Consider the following 21,113-nt stretch of genomic DNA (forward strand, 5'->3'; position numbering starts at 1 on the left):
AAAAGACTTGTGATTAAAACAAAAATTCTTTGCCTGCCATTTGGTCTATATAACATGCTTTGAATTAATGCCTGTATTATTGAAGATATTTTGTTGGTTTTTAGACTTTTCTATTGCTGAATCATGAATTGACAGTGAAGTAGGCTATACAGTGAAGATATATTGACAAGGCATGCATTGGTTTTTCTTCTTACTGAATCTTGTGTTATATTATTGGTATCTTCTTAGTAAACACATTCCCTTAAAGTCATGAAATGATAAAACACCGAAAGCCACATATGTTTTGTTGGTTTTCGAGTTTATATCACAAATTATGGGTCCGCAATGAAGTGGACTATTCAATGAAGAAATATTGATGGGTCATGCACTGATTTCTCTTCCTATTGCAATAATTTAATGGTCCATAATCATTATTTCAGCAATCATATTTTATAAAAATCATGAAGTGGTAAGGAACTAAAAGTCAATTTAAATGTCATATATCAATATAATTTTTGTTGGTTTTAAATCATTACATAAAATCAACCTAAACATAATATGACACTTTATGTCAAGGAAATCACTTGTAATAACTCATAAAAAAAAAAAGGGAAAAAAGAGGTGCAAATTTTGAGGTTGAATGTCTGGTTCTTAATTTGACTGACTGGTTTCAAGTTCCAACATTGTTAATAAAGTGTTTGCATAATTATCTGTTTGATTATATCATTGGATTTGAGTGAACTAGGTTGAGGTTTGATGGGGAATGGGTTGGGGTCATGTTGAGTGGATTTAGTTCACTTTATTGAAGTGACCAAATAGGTCTTCTCTCTTTAATAAAAAGGAAAAAGAAAAAAGAGGTGGACAAGGTTTTGTGGGTTTTTGTCCTTTATTTTATCATTTTTTTATTTTTTAATGAAATAAAATGATATGTGTCTACAAGTAATTATTAGGGTGAAAGAATTTTACAATTAATGTATTATTTTTTAAATTTTTTATGAGAATAATGTTTTGATTAAATAAAAAATATTTTTAAAAATATAAATTTAATTAACCTTAGCAAGTGAGTATAGATACTTTTTAACAAATAGACCTAGCCCTTTTGTTAAAACAAATAAAAGGTATTCAATTAATGGGTGTTTATAAATACTTATTACAATTAGTTAAAATTTAATTTTAGCTAATAAATTTTCATGGAATGCACTTTTTCATCAAATTCAAGAAAAAAAACAATGCATTAATTATTTTATAAATAGGCCTAAGTTTGCAGAAGAGAATAGGCCACACCCAATCTCTGTTGAACTTGATAGCGTCCAAGAATCTGGGAAATGCTCAAGGAAGAGAAAGGTGGCCCAAATTCTTATGGCATGAAAGTACATCAGTAGATATATGAACACCTCTCGCATATCCAATTTGTTGCCTCCTGATGTTCTTCTTTGTCTCCAATCTTTTTACAATGGCTTCCATTGCCAAAGAAAGGAGGCCTTCAATCTGCACTCCTTTCCGGCAATAGACTGGAAATCAAGCTGGAATTATTTGGGGGCTGATCATGCTGCCATCCTTCCTCCAAATTGTCTGACATTTTCTTCAGCTTCTGTGGTTTCCAATACATTGCATACAGCAGCAGCTGAATTGTTCCAAGGAAAAATCCAATCCCATTCGGCACCTAAACCAAGAGGTTCATCTCATTTAATTTGGTGAAATGTATCGATTAACGTCATATGTTATATGAATAGAAAATATTGATTCATATTAAGATTTCGAAACATTTAATCTTTTATCAAAATTAAAAACATGATAGGATATAAATTTAAAAACTCATTTTAAAACAATTAAAATTAAGAATTAACTTACTCCGACAAAGTAGTCCTTTGCAAGCAGCGCATAGAAAGTCCAAATTCCTCCATTGATGAAAAGGATCAGTGAGAGGAGAAAAGGCATATACTCCACACTCTTAGTTCTCACTACTGTTTTCTGCACAATGTAACAAGATACGCACCTCGTATATAGTTCATAACACTAAGCATTAAGGCAGTCATTCTTCCATTGAATAAGATTGACAGGATTGATCAGCACACTGTTGTAGTATTAATTATTCTGCAGATCTGCTTAACAAAATCAAGGTTCTTACCATGGCTGCTAGGGGTGAACCGTAAGAGATCATACTGAAAACTACGCACAAGAGCCCTGCAACATTGATCCGTAGATATCCATGCAACATGGAGTGAGTAAGAAAGATTGCAGCAGCTGGAAACCCCACATCCAAAATCGCCACAAGTGTCGCTGTCCTTGCCTGGAAGGTAATAAAAACCATGGATATTGTCCTAGTAATTGCTTAAACAACAAATTAGAAGAACTTACCCTCAATCCTGGAGGAGCAAAAATTAGGAATAGGGTCAGATAAACTGTCTCAGCAACAATTCCAAAACAATTAATGGTGGCTACAAGCAAGCTGTTAGGCTTAATCAGTCCGTAGTAAATCCAAAAGTAAGCATTCAGCAATGTACAAACATAAGGAATGCTTTCGAAATCTTCAGTTGATCTGTGCTTCACTATTCTCCAAAATGTTTTCCTGCAGAGTTTCAGCATTTCAAAATCGATTTTTCTCAGTCATGGCTGAGGCCAGAATATCTGCTGAAAAGTAAACCATGAGCTGATTACTTACGTGGGAGAAAGGTAGACTAGGCCTGACATGATGTTGCCTGAAACATATAGAAATACAAATGAACAATCCTAAACTTCTCATTGCATTCAAAAAAGAAGCTCTGAGTTAACCAAATGTTTCTCAGAAATCACCTATCACACCGACAATGAAGATCAAGCTTTCTTCTTCCATGCTGGGAAAGGCTTATAATTTTTCGGATGCAATAGAAGTATGATAAAGTTCTTCCTGGTAATTTGAATATTGCGGTTGATCAACACTTGGCTTGAGCAGTCTGATGATCAAAGAGGCATGTTTCAGAAACTGTTCTCTAAACTCATGATTATCAACTGGCTCGGTTCGAGATCTCTATGTACATAACTAATTAAAATTAAAGTTCAAGAACTCTTGATGAAAACCCTTTTTTTTATCTTTTAATAACATGTTGCACATGGTTAGTAGGCAGACATACATCCACATTGACCAGTTGTCTGTTTGCTAACAAATCCAAAGACAGACTGGCTTTTGCCTTCATGGACAAGAATTTTTGTTACTCTTGACATTTTTTCTGGATTCTTGCTGCTTAGAGCCTGAGACTAGAGTTAGTATATGCACACCACAAAGGACATATACATTGCCATATATATATATATATATATATATATGCAAGTTACAAGTTTAATGAATCAAAGTATATGACCATGGACTCATCAAAATGTATGACGAAGTCGGTTCTTTGCATTAGTATTATTTACTTTGTATGTGACATTGTTTATAGTATGATCAGTTTCTGATCGAATTTTTATATCGTTATATGATATTTAATATCTTTATTCGATTTAATTTAAAAAAAATCACATATCATATAAAATCTCCAATTAATACAAATTTGATATATGTTTCTTTGAAGCCCCTTATATATACATATATAAATTCATTATACCGTGAAGGCATATATAATTGTTATATATATGTATCCATAAATCGTTAATTTGAGTTCTCTAAAATGAAATCTCTTATACGTTGTATTACTTTTTCTGCCACTTCAGAGAACGGATGATCAGTGAGAAAACCATGTTGCTGTCCTTCGAACTCCACAAATTCAGTCTTCTTCCCCAAGTGTTTCAACCTTGTAGCATAGTCCTCCACCCTATCCCTCAATATTTCACCCCCACCCACCACCACCAAAATTGGATCCAATGGCACCTCCGCAAGGTTTTGACCAGAAGGTCCGAAAGGGTTCACCAAGGGATGATCCAAGGTACTTCCAGCTGGAATCGAAAGCCTCCAAAACCTGTGGAAATCAAACATTTCAACATAAAGCTAGACATCCATCAACATAATAAGAAAAACAGCATGGAAACCACCATTTTTGGTCCTTAAAATTTGAGTGTGACCTTTCATATATGTACGCATCTCTTTAATTAGTTGGCCCTTTGACAATTCATTTGTATTCCATTCTGCAAATGGTATGCCTCTCGTCATCCCATTTTCCCCACATGTCTTGCCGTTTTCATGTACATTTCTTGTTGCTCAAATTCAAAAGATTCTCCCAAAGTCATAATTGTTTCCACCATTGAATGAAATTTGACTATAGGGTATTAGATTTACATGCTTGAAATGATAAAGGAAATGATTTTTGTTTGAGTAGGAGCATGCGAGTGAGATGCAAATTACATGGCCATGGTTTGTTCTTTTTGCATAGATAAGGCCAAGCCATCACTTTTAATCAAGTAAATCAAAACCTAATTGGTAATTAGATATAGATTTAGATCTTAAACCGGAAATTATAATTGAACTTATCGTCTCTTTATTTTGGATTCAATGATTGCAATAGTGATGTTTTTGAATTCTTTTTTCCTTTACTATTATATATGATAAAGTTAATGTCACGTGTATAATAAAAGTGTCTATATATAAAATCATGTATCGAGGAAAATTATTGACAAAATTTTCAAATGTTCATATGCTAAAAGTTCAAAAACATGCCATGAAACACATTGAAGATTCTACATTTTCAGCTTATTGATGAAGAATAGAAGTGTACACTTTACTTTTTGAATGAAAAGGAAAGATCTTCTGTATTCCATTCAAATCATGAATTATTTTATGTTTAGGTCAATCTCAAAACAGTGAAGCTGAATCCACCTACTATGAATGTGGGTAGGTAGGGTATATTTCTTAATAAATACATTCAATCATGTGGAAAAGAATAGCTTATCAATGCAATTAGTGTCACAACCATGAATTAATTTTTTATTAGAATCTAACCAAATAATTAAATAAAAAATGATAAATTAAAATAATGACTAAATACAAATATTGTTTATCTCAATTGAATTATGTGTAGAGTTCTTGAATGAAAGATCTTAGTCAATTTAGCTTGGGGTTTGGCGTTTAGTATGAATAAATTAGGGAAATGAATAAATGTCTAAAATATATATTAAAGTTTGACATTTTATTTTACTCTATCTATATATGATTCATTTTTCAAACAAAATTAAAAAATAATTGTCTCGTTTAATTAATTAATTAATTCTACGCGTAATTAGACTTGTCTATGATTTTTTGAAATTACGATTAATTGAAATATTTCTAAAGGTGAAAAAAAAAAGGTGTGTGATGATCTTACCTTTCATACATCTCCAAATTCCAAAATGCTTCACAAGGCCGCTCCTCCTCACTCCTTGTTCTCACAATCCCACCAAAAAATGGAGCCAGCAGCACATACCCTCGAACCCTAACCGGTGCCAACTCGATCGAGCCAGCCTTGAACCTAACCGCCAAATGGTGAGCCAAGTTGCCCCCAGATGAGTCACCTAAAACAAAGACCCGGTCAAAGTCAACACCAGTCAACAACGTATCCATATCCTCATCATTCCCATGCATGGCTTGGCCCTGCAGCCACTTGAGGGCTTGGCATGCATCATCCACGGCCGCGGGAAGCCGGTTCTCGGGGGCTAGCCGGTGATCTGGTGCGATGACGAGCATGTTAAACGCGGCAGCCAGGCGAATAGAAAGGTTATGAAAATGTGGAAACGAACGGGAACCGAAACAAAAGCCTCCACCATGAAAATAGAAGAGGATTGGAAGCTTCGCATCAGTAGTGGAGCTGGTGGGTTTATATAGTCGAAGGTGAAGGTTTTCTTTCGAGTCGAAAAGAAAATCTTTGTAAAGGACTGAAGCATCATTGAGAAGAGGAGTGGCGGATGGGATTTCAGGATTACGAGAGATGGAGCCATCACTGTAGAGCTTGAGGAGGCCGAAGCAGTCTTCAACAACATGAGGAAGAGAACCCATCTCTCTCTCTCTCTCTCTCTTTCTCTTCTTTTCTCTTTCTTTTCTTTGCTTTCTTTCTTACTTCCTGGAGGATTGATAAGGCTGTTTGCTGTTTGTTAAAGTTTCCTGAACTATATATAGAAAGCTGAAATGACTAAACTGGGGGATTATGCATGTAATATTCAATTGAATTTAAAGAATCAAATAATTAAGAAAGATTTGTAAAAAGTTAAACATGATCCATGTGGGCTGTCCTTGAAGATTTTTTCCACTGTTATTGATCAGGTGGCAATAGATTAATGAAATAATACAATAACTATTTTATTTTAAAATGAATTAAGTACAATAAATCTATTTGTCTATTAATTACATGATTTGATAATATACGTAAGTATGACTTTAGGAATGTATCATTAAGTTTTTAAATTTCAAATTGTGATATGTATGTGAAATTTCTCATCAACACAAGTTTTATTAATATCTTGAAATAGTCAATTATTAAACTATTTTCACATTTGAGAAATCAGTTGCTTGACGAACGGTTCTTCCATTGAAAATAGAATGTAATAGAATTGACTTATTCCCATTATAACAAATTTGATTTAAAAATACTTTTTATAATACTTTTTATATATTTTTTACAGTACCTTTATAAATTTGATTGCATTATAGAAATTTTTAACGGTATTTTAAATAATGGTATTATGATAATATATACTTAATTTTGTTGCACATTGTTAGAAGTGCTCTAAATCTTTGGTATTGACTTGCTGCAGCAAAGGTCTAACATCATGTTTGTGTTAATTTTCAACTATTTTTATTACATATGTTTATTTAAATTAATTTTTACTTTTAAAAGTTATCTTTTACCAGTGAAATAAGAGGCGGCTATATATATAATTATAAAAACAGGTTTATTTACCATTCAAATATACGGGTGGTAGAATTTTTTTTTAATTCCACAAAACGGGTTTAAAGAGTTGACATTATCAATTTATATATTTAAAAAGAAATTAATTATTAAATTACTAAATAATCACATACATGATAATAGTATAAATTGTGTAAATCCGTTTGTGTAATCAAGAAAATTTCACAATTAATATATAGATTAACAATAATTGAGAAATATATTGGAAAAATGAAACAAAAAGGTATATACATACATAGAGAAGCATTCTTTTGGTAATAGATAATAAAAGCCCTATGCTAGAATACCATTTGTCCAACAAATTAAATCAAGATAAGTGGAACAGAGTACCTAATTAAGTAATGTATTAGTGCATAACCCACCCATAACTTTGACAAATTAAATAATTAATGTGGGGTTAATTAAGTATAAGATGAGTTAATTAATGTGGAATACCTCTTTGTCGATATCAATTTTGTCAAATCCCTCAAAAAATAATTATTATATAGGTTTTTCATGCTTGTTGAGCAAAGGGGCATTGCACATTCTTGGGGATTAATTGGGTGCTCCCAATTGCATGCTTCAAACATTTCGTTTTCATGTTAAAAGAGAAACAAATAAAATAAAATAAAAAATAGACCAATATGATGATTTCCACGGTACCCATACACTTTCACTTTCTCTTTTACCTTTTCCTCCGATTTGCCCTAAATCATTGTGTTAAATAATTAGTGTGGTAGATGAGGTAAGCAAAGGCTGCTAGCATTTTAACTAATTGGTACAAAATTATTATATATGTCTATATATATATTCATTTTGATTAAAGTGATAAGGGAGGTTTAAACAATATTATCTAAGATGGTTGCACTTGTGATAAGGATAAATCTAGGTACATTTTACACATAAAGATTCTGACAATTACATATAATTTATTTTAGTGAAGTCGCAATCTTGATCGTGTTGCATCGGACCTAATGTTTTATTTATTTTTATTTGAATATATATATTTTTCGATTTCATCTTACATTTTTCTTGAATCTTTTAATTTGTTGGGAATTTTTTAACCGATCGGATTGTTTTTTTCTTTCTTTATAATAAAATTAGTAAAAATTGAATCCAAATTTAAGAATTTCATGATATATTATTTTTAAAAAATATAATTAAAACCCAAATTTATTTGTAACGAGACGAAAATGCTGATCTTTTTACCTCTAATAATGCAATTCAAGGGAGATCATTCTCTTCATTCTCAACATTAATTAGGCAAACTAGAATGTAATCCATAAGGACCCCAAGAAAGTGTTCTCATCAGCTTCTCTAAACTGTAGAGTCGATTAACAGTCGGTCGTGGCAGGCTTTTGTTCCTGTTAAGCTTTCCTTCATTCAATCTTTTCTCTGCTTCTTCATCATCAACATCCTTCTTGTATGCACTCACTTGGATGATGGCCCCTTCGATTTTGTTTATTTTAACTTATTTTTGTACCCTCGATTTGTTCTCGTACATTGAGTAGAGGACCTATTTACCTGATCCGATTGCTAGGTACCAGAAAAGATTTGTTTTATTAATCACTCGTTCCGTCTTGTAAATATTGTATTAATTTTTTTTTAATTTTGTATATAATTAATATCTTAATTAAAAAAATTAATTATTTTTATATATATTTGTGTGTGTGCACACTTGCATATGCAAACTTACTCCAATATAGAAATTTACGAGCAGTGAATAAACTGCCCATACACCCGCATTGAGGAACAGGAAGAAGGAGAGTAGAAACGGCATGTACTCCATGCTTTAAGTCTTCGTCGCCGTTCTCTATCACAGTACAGCAAAGACAAATCACCATGGCTGAAATGAGGGAAAGAGATGGAAAGAAGTGACCAAGAACTAAGCAAAAGCAAAGTGACATAAATGAAATGAAAGATAGCACCAGCTCCATTCACAGTCATGATGAGTAAGCCTGCTGGTTTGAGAAGTCCATAGAAAGTCCACAGGCTTGTGCACAGTAGTGTTGTTATGAATGGAACTACTTTGTAATTCTCAGTTGATTTCTTCTTCACCACTTTCCAAAATGTTGTCCTAACAAAAGGGGAAAATAGCTAACTCACAGCTTGTCAAACTTAATTTGAGTTGTGAATTCCATTCATAAACAAAAAGAAATCGTGCTTTTTTTGTTGGTTTCACTACATGGGAGAAGCAAAAACCAGAATTGAAACCACATTGCCTGTATGCAAAACAACCAAAAGAAATTGTCATATATCATTATGACTAATCAAAGAACCATCACAACATTTTATAGAGGAAGAAGATTTCCATAAACCAAAGGCCCAAAAAGGGGAAATTTTGTTAAAGACCAGAGAGACAAACAAATGATGCCTATGATGAAGCCCAAGCTAGGAGCCATGGTAGTCGCAGCAGAGGCTGTGTGTGAAGGAATGAAGAAATGAGAAAAGGGCATTTATAGTAGGATGCAGGGAAGAAGATGTGGGCACTTTTATGTATTGATTTTGTTTTGTTTTGATTCCTTTATGTATACCAATCGATAGATGTTAGACACGTTTTGCCTATTCAGTGATATGATCTGTACTTGTGCTGATGATTTGCCATTGCTAATGGCATGTGGACAGAGCTTGTTCTTGACAAAGATTTGTGTCTTCATCTGCCCTTGTGCTTGCATTTGAGATTTTGCTGTGCTTTGGCCATTCGTTTATGTTTCATTGGTAGCGACCTTCAGTGGATTGAGGTATTAATTATTCAATAAGATTATGTCAAACAGATTCTCCTAGCTGCTCCAACGAAGATTGAAGGGTGATTTGGCACCTATTTTCCGTCATTTTCCTTTGTGACAAGGGTATCCAAGAGCTTTTGAGAATCCAGTAACATTGGGTTTAACTTGTTTCTTTGAAACGATGATAAAAAAAATGCCATAAAAGCGCAAAAGCAGGGGATGGCCTGTTAATGCCAAGAAGAATCACAACCAGTTAATTTGCAATCAGATTTTAGGCCTTAGCTTTGTTTGTCTGTGGAGTTTTAGCATTTAGCATAATGTACATTATCCTGAACCATCATCTGTTTCTTTGTACAACAAAAGAGAGCCTTAAAAAACTGGCAGAACCTTGAATTTTGGAGCTCCCCAATGCTTAATTTGACTTCCTTCAACATCAGGGGTGATCAGTGTCTGTGTTTCCATCCTCTACATCACTGTGAAGAGGATAACTGGACTGCAATTCATATGGAGTCAAAGAAAGTGTCTTCATGATCTTCTGCAAGCTGTATTGTCGACCAACTTGTGGCTTTGGGAGGCTTCTGCACTTGTTTAGACTTCGATTCTTCAGATCATCTTCGAGTGAATGCATCTCTATGCCTCCTTTCACCAGGTGAGCTGAGCCTTCTTCTTCCATGGCCTCGGGTGATTTTGCTGAAGCAGACTTGTTTTTGTAAATAACATAGAGGATCAACTGAGCTGACCCCAACACAAAACCGATTGCATTTGGCACCTGAAATGAGTGAATCTTTGTAGAATCATTCATAAATGTATTTCATGTATTAGGAGATTCAAAAGGGGAAAGAAAAATGTGAACTTACTCCAATGTAGATATCCTTCACAAGCAGCGAATAAGCAGACCAAACACCAGCATTGAGGAACAAGAAAAATGAGAGTAAAAATGGCATGTACTCCACACTCTTGGTCCTTATCACTGTCCTCTGTTGAACATAAAAAAATCATGCATCATTCCTTGGAATGTAGCTGAGTAGGGGGAGACTTTAGCAAACTGTATGAAATTTAAAAGTGTGGCATCTGATGTAGACTGAAATCCTTAACAATGAACTGAAGAAAGGCAAGTCCTGATAGAGCAATGTTATTGTTTGAAAGCAGATTGTGTGATTTTAACTAGCAAAAATGCACAGAAACCATGCATCTTTTAGGCTAAGTATGCATGCAGCAGTGAAGAATCTCACCATGACTGATAGGTGTGATGCATACATGCCTATGGTTAAAACAGCACACAGAATTCCAACAAAGGCGAGCCGCGTGTTCCCATGAATTGCCAGAAGAGTCACAGCAATTAGGACTCCAGGAAAGCCAACATCCAACACAGCCACCAACTTTGCTGTCTTGATCTGATAGAAGAAAAAAAAAAAAAACACCAGCCACAGATTGCAGACTCTTTAAGACTTGAAATGCCGTTTCCATATGCCGAATTTGTGAAAATTCAGATGCTATGAATGACACTAATGCCGGCTGATGTTCTATTATGAAACAAATTAAGTGATATCACCTTCTTATCTTTGGGAGCGTAGATGAGGAAGAGAGTGACGTAGATCAGCTGAAAGATGGCACCAGTTACTGTTGATCTTTTGAGAATATTTATAAGAGAGAATTTCATAAAAGAGATAAATTGAAAACAAGGAATGATTGATTATTTCACTGCTGCAGTAAGTGTATTTATACACAAATATTGAGAGGATAAGAGCAAGAAACAGTTACTCTAAAAATAGGGGATCAAAGACAGCACAACTTATAACTGCTGTCTTTTAACGGCTCACAACATGTGGCCTTTATTTCTAAAAAAAAACTGCTTAACTGCTTTAGGATAAAATTCTAAGTCATGTGTTTTGACATATGGACATCCTTATCTTTGAAGTGTTGATGTCATGCTCTGCAACTGAGACTTTAAATTCCATTACACCTCCTTTAAGTCGACGTTGCCCATTCCCAGTTTGCTTCTAAGCAACTCAAATTTTTCTCTGCATAATCCCTTAGTAAAAATATCTGCTATTTGATCATCAGTACCACAGTAATTTACAACAACTTCATTGTTCGTCACAGCTTCTCGTATTACATGAAACTTTATCCTGATGTGTTTGGTTCTACTGTGATTAATTGGATTTTTAGCCAGAGCAATAGCAGACTGATTGTCTAACCAGAGAACAGTTGGATTTATTTGTTCACACTTCAAATCCAAAAGTACCTTTCTAAGCCACAGAGCTTGATTTGTTGCAGACGCAGCAGCCACATACTCTGCTTCAGCAGAGGATTGAGCAACAATGTCTTGTTTCTTTGAGTTCCAACTGAACATAGCACTTCCAAAAGAAAAACAGTATCCACTGGTGCTTTTTGAATCATCATAACTCCCAGCCCAATCACTATCACTATACCCTTCTAATTCTTTATTTTCAACTTGTCCATACAAAAGACCATAATTTAGAGTCCCTTTCACATACCCCAAAACTCGTTTTGCAGCAGTTAAATGAGTCTTTGTAGGTGATTGCATAAATCAAGACAGCAAACTAGTGGTATGCATTATATTTGGCCTTGATGCTGAGAGATATAGCAAGCAACCAATTAATTTCCTATACTGAGTAACATCAACCAAGGTACTTCCATCATCTTTACACAGTTTGGTTCCAGTAGTAAGTGGTGTAGACACAGGCTTACAACCTTCCATCTTAAATCTTTTTAATAGCTCTCCTGCATATTTTTTTTGATGCAAGCAGATAAAGTCTGACCTTTGCTGAATTTCCAAACCAAGGAAATAACTCATCTCACCCAATTCACTCATATCAAACTCGGATTTCATTTTATTTCTGAAGCTGTTCAAATCAGATTTATTTGGTCCAGTTATAAGTAAATCATCTACATAAACTGAGACAATAAGTTGGATTTTACCCAACGAACTCTTCACGTATAAGGTGGGTTCACTTTCACTGCAAAAGAATTTGTTACTCCTCAGATAAGCATCAATTTTTTTATACCAAGCTCTTGGTGCCTGCTTTAAACCGTAAAGAGCCTTGATCAATTTACAGACTTTGTCTTCTTTGCCTTTCTCAACAAATCCTTCAGGCTGCTCGACATAAATATCTTCACTTATAGTCCCATTTAGAAACGCAGATTTAACATCCATTTGCCAAATCCTCCATTTTTCCCTTCCTACAAGTGTTACAAGAAGTCTAATGGTGTCATGCCTTGCCACTGAGCAAAAGTCTCAAAAAAATCCACACCATGGACTTGAGAAAAACCTCTCACCACCAACCTGGCTTTCAATTTATTTATTGAGCCATCAGAGTTTAGCTTGGTTCTGAAAATCCACTTTACACTGATAACTCTTTGATGTTTTGGTCTATCAACCAAAATCCAAGTTTGGTTTCTTTTAATCATTGTCATTTCAGCCTCCATAGCAAGTTTCCATTGTTTATCAGATGCAGCTTCAATATAGGAACATGGATCAGTTATAGCAACGTTACATTGCTCATAAATATCTTGTAAAGATCGAATTCCTCTTACTGGTATGTCATCGATATTATCATCTAACTCATGTCCTGCTTCTTCTTCAAAAACATCCAGGTTTACCGCAACATTATCATTGTTATTTTCTGCAATTTCATTCTTCATCCAATTCCAGTGAATGTCTTCATTGAACACTACATCTCGACTTATGAAAACTTTCTTTGTTTCAACATTAAACAATCGATATCCTTTTGAAACACTGCTATAACCCAAGTTGATTGAGATTTGGGTTTTTGAGTCCAGTTTGGTTCTTTTCTGCTGGGGAACTTAGGTGTATGCAATGTAGCCAAATACTTTCACATTTGAAATAGATGGTTTATATCCATGCCAAACTTCAAATGGTGTCATTGAATTTAAAGTTGTAGTGGGTATTAAATTTTGCAAAGTCACAGCAAAATTTGCAGCCTCTGCCCAAAAGTATTTTGGCATTTGTTGCTCAAATAATAGACATCTGATCATCTCCATAATAGTACGATTCTTCCTCTCGCTCACACCGTTTTGCTGAGGACTGTAGGGTATTGTAAGAAATTGCTTGATTCCTTCTTGAGTTAACAGGGCTTTAAACTCATTTGAAGTGTATTCTGAGCCATTATTTGATCTTAAGGCTTTAATTTTCTGATCAGTTTGCTTCTCCACAAGAACTTTGAACTTCATAAAGTATTGAATGGCTTCTGACTTTTGCTTAAAAAAAAATATCCAGCAAAACCTACTGAAATCATCAATAAACAAAATGAAATACTTGTTTCCATTGAGTGATAAAGTGCCAATAGGACCACAAATATCAGTATGTATGAGTTGCAACCAATTTGTGGCTTGTGTTTGACTTTGTTTAGGAAAATGATGCCTGCTTTGCTTGCCCTGTAGACAAACTTCACATGTTTTCTCAACTTCAGTAATTATTGGCATATCATTGACAAGATTCAAAGATCCCATGTTCTTTATCGACTGATAGTCGATGTGGCCTAATCTTTTGTGCCACAACCTAGCTTCATTTGAAACACATTTATAAACCATATGACCTGCTTCATTCAAATCTAATGGGAAACATTTGTTTCTCGTTTTTACAGTTGCTATTTCTCTACCAGATGGGTCAAAAATTACGCACAGTTTGTCTTTGAACAAAAGTGAATTTTTTTTCTTTCACTAACTGCCTTATACTTAGAAGGTTTTGAGTAACTTCAGGTGCAAAGCAAACATTTGCAATGGTTTTCATACCTTTCTTAGTAGTGATACCAACAGTGCCACGACCTTCAATTTTTAGCAAATTTCCATCTCCAATTTCCACAGTTGACTTGTAGGCTTTACTTAGATCAAGAAAATTCTTAATCTTACCTATAATATGCGTGGAGCAAGCACTATCAATCAACCAAATACTGTCTTTTTTTGAGTCATTTGATTCAATAACCATAAATAGTGTTTCTTCAGCATCTTCCTTTTGTTCCACAATTGCAGCTTTTTCTTCAACCCGATTTTCTTTGTTTTTGCAAACTTTTTCAACATGTCCCTTTTGATTGCAAGCTCTACATTTTACATGAGGCCTATACCAACAATATCTCTCAATGTGATTCTTCTTTTTACAATAGGAACATGGTGGAAATTGCCCTTTCTTTCCTTGTTTTTCTTCATACCTCTTGTCTTTGTCTTTCTTCTCATATTCAGACTTCTTGTGACTTCCACTACTGGTTCGTTTGTCAACTCTTCTTGCAGCCAAGGCTGCTTCAACATGGTCTTCTTGCCTTAATGCTCTGCGTTGCTCTTGAGCTTGTAAAGCATTTATTAATTCTGATACTGACATAGTTGTCAGGTCCTTAGAATCCTCTAGAGAGGAAATTTTTGATTCAAATTTTTCAGGCAAACTTACCAAAAATTTATTGACAACTCTTCTTTCTGTTATATTTTCACCAAATAGTCTTAATTGATTTACAACTCTTAAAACTTTATCAGAATAATCCTTCATCGTTTCTTCATCTTTCATTTTTAGCACTTCAAATTCTCTCAACAAATTTAAAATCTGTATTTGCCTTGTACGATCACTACCATGAAACTCTTCCTTTATCTTGTCCCAAGCTTCCTTTGCAGATTCACATGCCATGATCCTTACAAAGACTGCATCTGTGACAGCAGAGTGGATGCAAGACAAAGCCTTAAACCGTTTTGCTACTTCTTCATTGTATTGCTTCATTCGAGCAATTGATGGGTTGGCTTGTCGGGCAGGAAGATCACCTCCTAGTTCCACAACTTCCCACAGGTCGAAGGCCTTTAGATATGCCTTCATTTTTACAGCCCACATGGGATAATTGTTGCCATTAAAAACTGGAGGAGCAGCAATGTTGTAAATAGAGGAAGCCATTTATTTTTAAAGCCTCACAGAAAGAACAGATAAAGAAAAAAAAATTTGTAAAAGATAAATGTTTTGAAACAATTTTGCCAAGGTCCCTTAAGATCACTCAAAAACGCTCTGATACCATGTTGATCTTTTGAGAATATTTAAAAGAGAAAATTTCCAGAAAAGAGATAAATTGAAAACAAGAAATGATTAATAATTTCACTGCTGCAGTAAGTGTATTTATACACAAACATTGAGAGGATAAGAGTAAGAAACTGTTACTCTAAAAATAGGGGATCAAAGACAGCACAACTTATAATTGCTGTCTTTTAACGGCTCACAATATGTGGCCTTTATTTCTAAAAAAAAACTGCTTAACTGCTTTAGGATAAAATTCTAAGTCATGTGTTTTGACATATGGACATCCTTATCTTTGAAGTGTTGATGTCATGCTCTGCAACCGAGACTTTAAATTCCATTAGTTACATTCAAGGTCACGACAAGTAAACCATCTGGATTCATGGTTCCATAGAAAGTCCACAAGCTGGTGCTCAAAAGGGTTGTCATGTATGGAACTCCTTTGTAATTCTCAGTTGATTTCTTCTTCACCACCCACCAAAAGGTTTTTCTGGAATAGGATATGTACACCAAGTTAGACACCAGCATTTTCATTCGAAAAGTGCAGAAACAGAAAGCCTGGTAATAAAGAGAATGTGCATCTATGGAAATCTTTAAAGCTAGTCTAGCAAGGTTCTGATTTCAAATTTACAAGCTTATTACATCCCCATTAGCTAACTCAACATATTCCCATCTTTCATGGACAAAAAACTTATTGTTTCAGACGACTTTACTTACATGGGAGAAGCAAAAACCAGAATCGAAATTACATTACCTGCAAAGAAGGGTTGAAAAAGAAAACACAAGTACAGTAAAATATATCCTGCTGTTCGGATAAAAGACCAACAGAAAAGAATTGCCAGAAGGACTAACCGATAATGCCAATGATGAAGCTCAAGCTAGCCATTGAAAGCAGATGAGGGTAGTTGAAGGAAATGAAGGAAAGTGAGGAAGGAGCTAGTTCTTGATGCAATTAAATGGGGAGAGTTCCAGAGTTAGGATATATGAGTTGTATGTGGTGAGTGATCAAGCTAGNGAAATTTTTGATTCAAATTTTTCAGGCAAACTTACCAAAAATTTATTGACAACTCTTCTTTCTGTTATATTTTCACCAAATAGTCTTAATTGATTTACAACTCTTAAAACTTTATCAGAATAATCCTTCATCGTTTCTTCATCTTTCATTTTTAGCACTTCAAATTCTCTCAACAAATTTAAAATCTGTATTTGCCTTGTACGATCACTACCATGAAACTCTTCCTTTATCTTGTCCCAAGCTTCCTTTGCAGATTCACATGCCATGATCCTTACAAAGATTGCATCCGTGACAGCAGAGTGGATGCAAGACAAAGCTTTAAACCGTTTTGCTACTTCTTCATTGTATTGCTTCATTTGAGCAATTGTTGGGTTGGCTTGTCGGGCAGGAGGATCTCCTCCTACTTCCACAAATTCCCACAAGTCGAAGGCCTTTAGATATGCCTTCATTTTTACAGCCCACATGGGATAATTGTTGCCATTTAAAACTGGAGGAGCAGCAATGCTGTAATTGGAGGAAGCCATTTATTTTTGAAGTCTGACAGAAAGAACAGATAAAGAAAAAAAATTTTGTAAAAGATAAATGTTTTGAAACTATTTTGCCAAGGTCCCTTAAGATCACTCAAAAACGCTCTGATACCATGTTGATCTTTTGAGAATATTTATAAGAGAGAATTTCATAAAAGAGATAAATTGAAAACAAGGAATGATTGATTATTTCACTGCTGCAGTAAGTGTATTTATACACAAATATTGAGAGGATAAAAGCAAGAAACAGTTACTCTAAAAATAGGGGATCAAAGACAGCACAACTTATAACTGCTGTCTTTTAACGGCTCACAACATGTGGCCTTTATTCTAACATAAAAAAAACTGCTTAAGGATAAAATTCCAAGTCATGTGATTTGACATATGGACATCCTTATCTTTGAAGTGTTGATGTCATGCTCTGCAACCGAGACTTTAAATTCCATTAGTTACATTCAAGGTCACGACAAGTAAACCATCTGGATTCATGGTTCCATAGAAAGTCCACAAGCTGGTGCTCAAGAGGGTTGTTATGTAGGGAACTCCATTGTAATTCTCAGTTGATTTCTTCTTCACCACCCACCAAAAGGTTTTTCTGGAATAGGATATGTACACCAAGTTAGACACCAGCATTTTCATTCGAAAAGTGCAGAAACAGAAAGCCTGGTAATAAAGAGAATGTGCATCTATGGAAATCTTTAAAGCTAGTCTAGCAAGGTTCTGATTTCAAATTTACAAGCTTATTACATCCCCATTAGCTAACTCAACATATTCCCATCTTTCATGGACAAAAAACTTATTGTTTCAGACGACTTTACTTACATGGGAGAAGCAAAAACCAGAATCGAAATTACATTACCTGCAAAGAAGGGTTGAAAAAGAAAACACAAGTACAGTAAAATATATCCTGCTGTTCGGATAAAAGACCAACAGAAAAGAATTGCCAGAAGGACTAACCGATAATGCCAATGATGAAGCTCAAGCTAGCCATTGAAAGCAGATGAGGGTAGTTGAAGGAAATGAAGGAAAGTGAGGAAGGAGCTAGTTCTTGATGCAATTAAATGGGGAGAGTTCCAGAGTTAGGATATATGAGTTGTATGTGGTGAGTGATCAAGCTAGAAGTAGGGGGGGATAAAGCTATTGCAACATATGATTCCAACATCAAATCCATGTTTATTTGCCACGTTTTGGTCTGCAAATCGTTTCATTATTTGTATCGAGGAAAATTATTGACAAAATTTTCAAATGTTCATATGCTAAGAATTCAAAACCATGCCAGGAAGCATCATTGAAGATTCTAGATTTCAGCTTATTGATGAAGAATACAAGTATACACTCAACTTTTTGAATAAAAAGGATAGATCTTCTGTATTCCTTTAAATAATGAATTGTTTTATGTTTAGGTTAATCTCAAAACAGTGTAGCTGAATCCACCTATAGTGAATGTGGGTAGGTAGGCTAAATAGTTCTTCATTTAATATAAATCTTTATGTGGAAAAGAAGAACTTATCCAAGCAATTAGTGTCACAACCATGAATTAATTTTTATTATTAAAATCTAACCAAATAATTAAATTAAAAAAATGACTAAATACAAATATTGTTTAGCTCAATTGAAGTATGTATAGAGTTCTTGAATAAAAGATGGCTTGGTTTTAAATTAAAGATAACAAAGACTTTTGTCTATCGGTTTTAAATTAAATGTCCATCTTAAAAATTTAACATGATATCAGAATATACGTTATCTTCATTCGTTGACGGTGTTATGTGATCTCACATCTCGTCCCATTTGTTGGTAGTGTCAAGTGATGAATCTCTCTAGTTATGATTAATTGATTTTAAATTAAATATTCGTCTTAAAAATGCAATTGTTTTGACAAAAAATTAAAATTTACGCATGTTGTTTTCTGAAGCACAAAAGTAGGGGTTAACCTGTTAATGCCAAGAAGAATCACAACCGGTTAATTTGCAATCAGATTTTAGGCCTTAGCTTTGTTTGTCTATGGAGTTTTAGCATTTAGCATGATGTACATTACCCTGAACCATCATCTGTTTCTTTGTACAACAAAAGAGAGCCTTAAAAAACTGGCAGAACCTTGAAATTTGGAGCTCCCCAATGCTTAATTTGAGTTCCTTCAACATCAGGGGTGATCCACTACATCACTGTGAAGAAGATAACTGGACTGCAATTCATATGGAGTCAAAGAAACTGTCTTCATGATATTCTGCAAGCTGTATTGTCGACTAACATGTGGCTTTGGGAGGCTTTTGCCCTTGTTTAGACTACGGTTCTTCAGATCATCTTCAAGTGAATGCATCTCTATGCCTCCTTTCACCAGGTGAGCTGAGCCTTCTTCTTCCATGGCCTCGGGTGATTTGGCTGATGCAGATTTGTTCTTGAATATAAAATAGAGGATCAACTGAGCTGACCCCAACACAAAACCGATTGCATTTGGCACCTGAAACGTGTGAATCTTCGTAGAATCATTCATAAATGTATTTCATGTATTAGGAGATTCAAAAGGGGAAAGAAAGCTGTGAACTTACTCCAATGTAGATATCCTTCACAAGCAGTGAATAAGCAGACCAAACACCAGCATTGAGGAACAAGAAAAATGAGAGTAAAAATGGCATGTACTCCACACTCTTGGTCCGTATCACTGTCCTCTGTTGAACATCAAAAAATCATTCATCATTCCTTGGAATGTAGCTGAGTATGGGGAGACTTTGAATCCCTTTTAGCAAACTGTATGAAATTTAAAAGTGTGGCATCTGATATAGACTGAAATCCTTAACATTGAACTGAAGAAAGGCAAGTCCTGGTAGAGCAATGTTATTGTTTGAAAGCAGATTGTGTAATTTTAACTAGCAAAATGCACAGAAACCATGCATCTTTTAGGCTAAGTATACATGCAACAGTGAAGAAACTCACCATGGCTGATAGGGGTGATGCATACATGCCTATGGTTAAACCAGCACACAGAATCCCAACAAAGGTGAGCCGCATACTCCCATGAATTGCCAGAAGAGTCACCGCAATTACAGCTCCAAGAAAACCAACATCCAACACAGCCACCAACTTTGCAGTCTTTATCTGATAAAAAAAAATGGCAGCCACGATTGCAGACTCTTTAAAACTTGAAATGCCGTTTCCATATGCCCAATTTGTCAAAATTTAGATGCTATGAACGAAACCAATGCCTGCTGATGTTCTATTATGAAACAAATTAAGTCATATTACCTTTTTATCTTTGGGAGCATAGATGAGGAAGAGAGTGACATAGATGAGCTGAAAGATGTCACCAGCTCCATTCACCGTCATGACAAGTAAACCATCTGGATTGATGATTCCATAGAAAGTCCACAAGCTGGTGCTCAAAAGGGTTGTCATGTATGGAACTCCTTTGTAATTCTCAGTTGATTTCTTCTTCACCACCCACCAAAAGGTTTTTCTGGAATAGGATATGTACACCAAGTTAGGCACCAGCATTTTCATTCAAAGACCGCAGAAACAGAAAGCCTGGTAACCATTAGCTTACTCAACATATTCCAAACTTTCATGGACAAGAAACTTATTGTTTCAGATGATTTTACTTACATGGGAGAAGCAAAAACCAGAATCGAAATTACATTACCTGCAAAGGTGGTGGAAAAAAAAAGAAAAACAAAAGTACAGTGAAATCACCTGCAATTCAGGATAAAAACCTAACAGAAAAGAATTGCCAGAAGGACTAACCGATAATGCCAACGATGAAGCTCAAGCTAGCCATTGAAAGCAGAGGAAGGTAGTTGAAGGAAACGAAGGAAAGTGAGGAAGGAGCCAGCACTTGTAGCAATTAAATGGGGGAGCAGTTCCAGAGTCCGGATATTTGTGTTCGTATATGGTAGGTGATCCAAGCCAAGGTAGGGGAAGATAAATCTTTTGCAACATATGATTCCGACATCAAATCCATGTCTGTTTTGCCACGTTTAGGTCCGCATATCGTTTCATAATTTCTACTTTCGTTGATCAGGA

The 21,113-nt window shown here is 34.9% G+C and overlaps 4 protein-coding genes across 7 annotated transcripts; all 4 read right to left on the reverse strand.

Moving 5' to 3' along the window:
- LOC18600494 (bidirectional sugar transporter SWEET17) lies at window positions 1,264-2,860 on the reverse strand. Its single transcript, XM_018121268.1, has 6 exons — window positions 2,773-2,860; window positions 2,642-2,678; window positions 2,338-2,548; window positions 2,108-2,269; window positions 1,831-1,950; window positions 1,264-1,642 (listed from the first exon to the last, which is right to left on the reverse strand). Exons 1-6 carry the CDS (start codon window positions 2,810-2,812, stop codon window positions 1,463-1,465), a joined length of 750 nt encoding a protein of 249 aa, XP_017976757.1. The 5' UTR covers window positions 2,813-2,860; the 3' UTR covers window positions 1,264-1,462.
- On the reverse strand, window positions 3,533-6,003 carry LOC18600495 (probable carboxylesterase 15). The gene is made up of 2 exons (XM_007030971.2): window positions 5,250-6,003; window positions 3,533-3,911 (listed from the first exon to the last, which is right to left on the reverse strand). The coding sequence occupies exons 1-2, from the start codon at window positions 5,915-5,917 to the stop codon at window positions 3,605-3,607; spliced, it is 975 nt and encodes a 324-aa protein (XP_007031033.2). The 5' UTR covers window positions 5,918-6,003; the 3' UTR covers window positions 3,533-3,604.
- On the reverse strand, window positions 9,786-16,561 carry LOC18600496 (bidirectional sugar transporter SWEET16). The gene is made up of 7 exons (XM_018122253.1): window positions 16,410-16,561; window positions 16,275-16,311; window positions 15,902-16,047; window positions 11,085-11,149; window positions 10,765-10,926; window positions 10,390-10,509; window positions 9,786-10,301 (listed from the first exon to the last, which is right to left on the reverse strand). The coding sequence occupies exons 1-7, from the start codon at window positions 16,441-16,443 to the stop codon at window positions 9,966-9,968; spliced, it is 900 nt and encodes a 299-aa protein (XP_017977742.1). The 5' UTR covers window positions 16,444-16,561; the 3' UTR covers window positions 9,786-9,965.
- Window positions 9,877-21,091, reverse strand: LOC18600497 (bidirectional sugar transporter SWEET16). Of its 4 annotated transcripts, XM_018122255.1 has the most exons (7): window positions 20,835-21,091; window positions 20,697-20,733; window positions 20,340-20,550; window positions 20,031-20,192; window positions 19,646-19,765; window positions 19,224-19,572; window positions 9,877-9,949 (listed from the first exon to the last, which is right to left on the reverse strand). In XM_018122255.1, the coding sequence occupies exons 1-6, from the start codon at window positions 20,866-20,868 to the stop codon at window positions 19,240-19,242; spliced, it is 897 nt and encodes a 298-aa protein (XP_017977744.1). In that variant the 5' UTR covers window positions 20,869-21,091; the 3' UTR covers window positions 9,877-9,949; window positions 19,224-19,239. The 4 variants fall into 4 exon arrangements, with proteins under 4 accessions (XP_017977744.1, XP_007031037.2, XP_007031036.2 ...); XM_007030975.2 differs by lacking the exon at window positions 9,877-9,949 and having other exon boundaries at window positions 19,020-19,572; window positions 20,835-21,087; XM_007030974.2 differs by lacking the exon at window positions 9,877-9,949 and having other exon boundaries at window positions 19,020-19,557; window positions 20,835-21,070.

This window comes from Theobroma cacao, chromosome 5 (assembly GCF_000208745.1).
Source record: "Theobroma cacao cultivar B97-61/B2 chromosome 5, Criollo_cocoa_genome_V2, whole genome shotgun sequence".
In the NCBI taxonomy this organism is placed as follows: domain Eukaryota; kingdom Viridiplantae; phylum Streptophyta; class Magnoliopsida; order Malvales; family Malvaceae; genus Theobroma; species Theobroma cacao.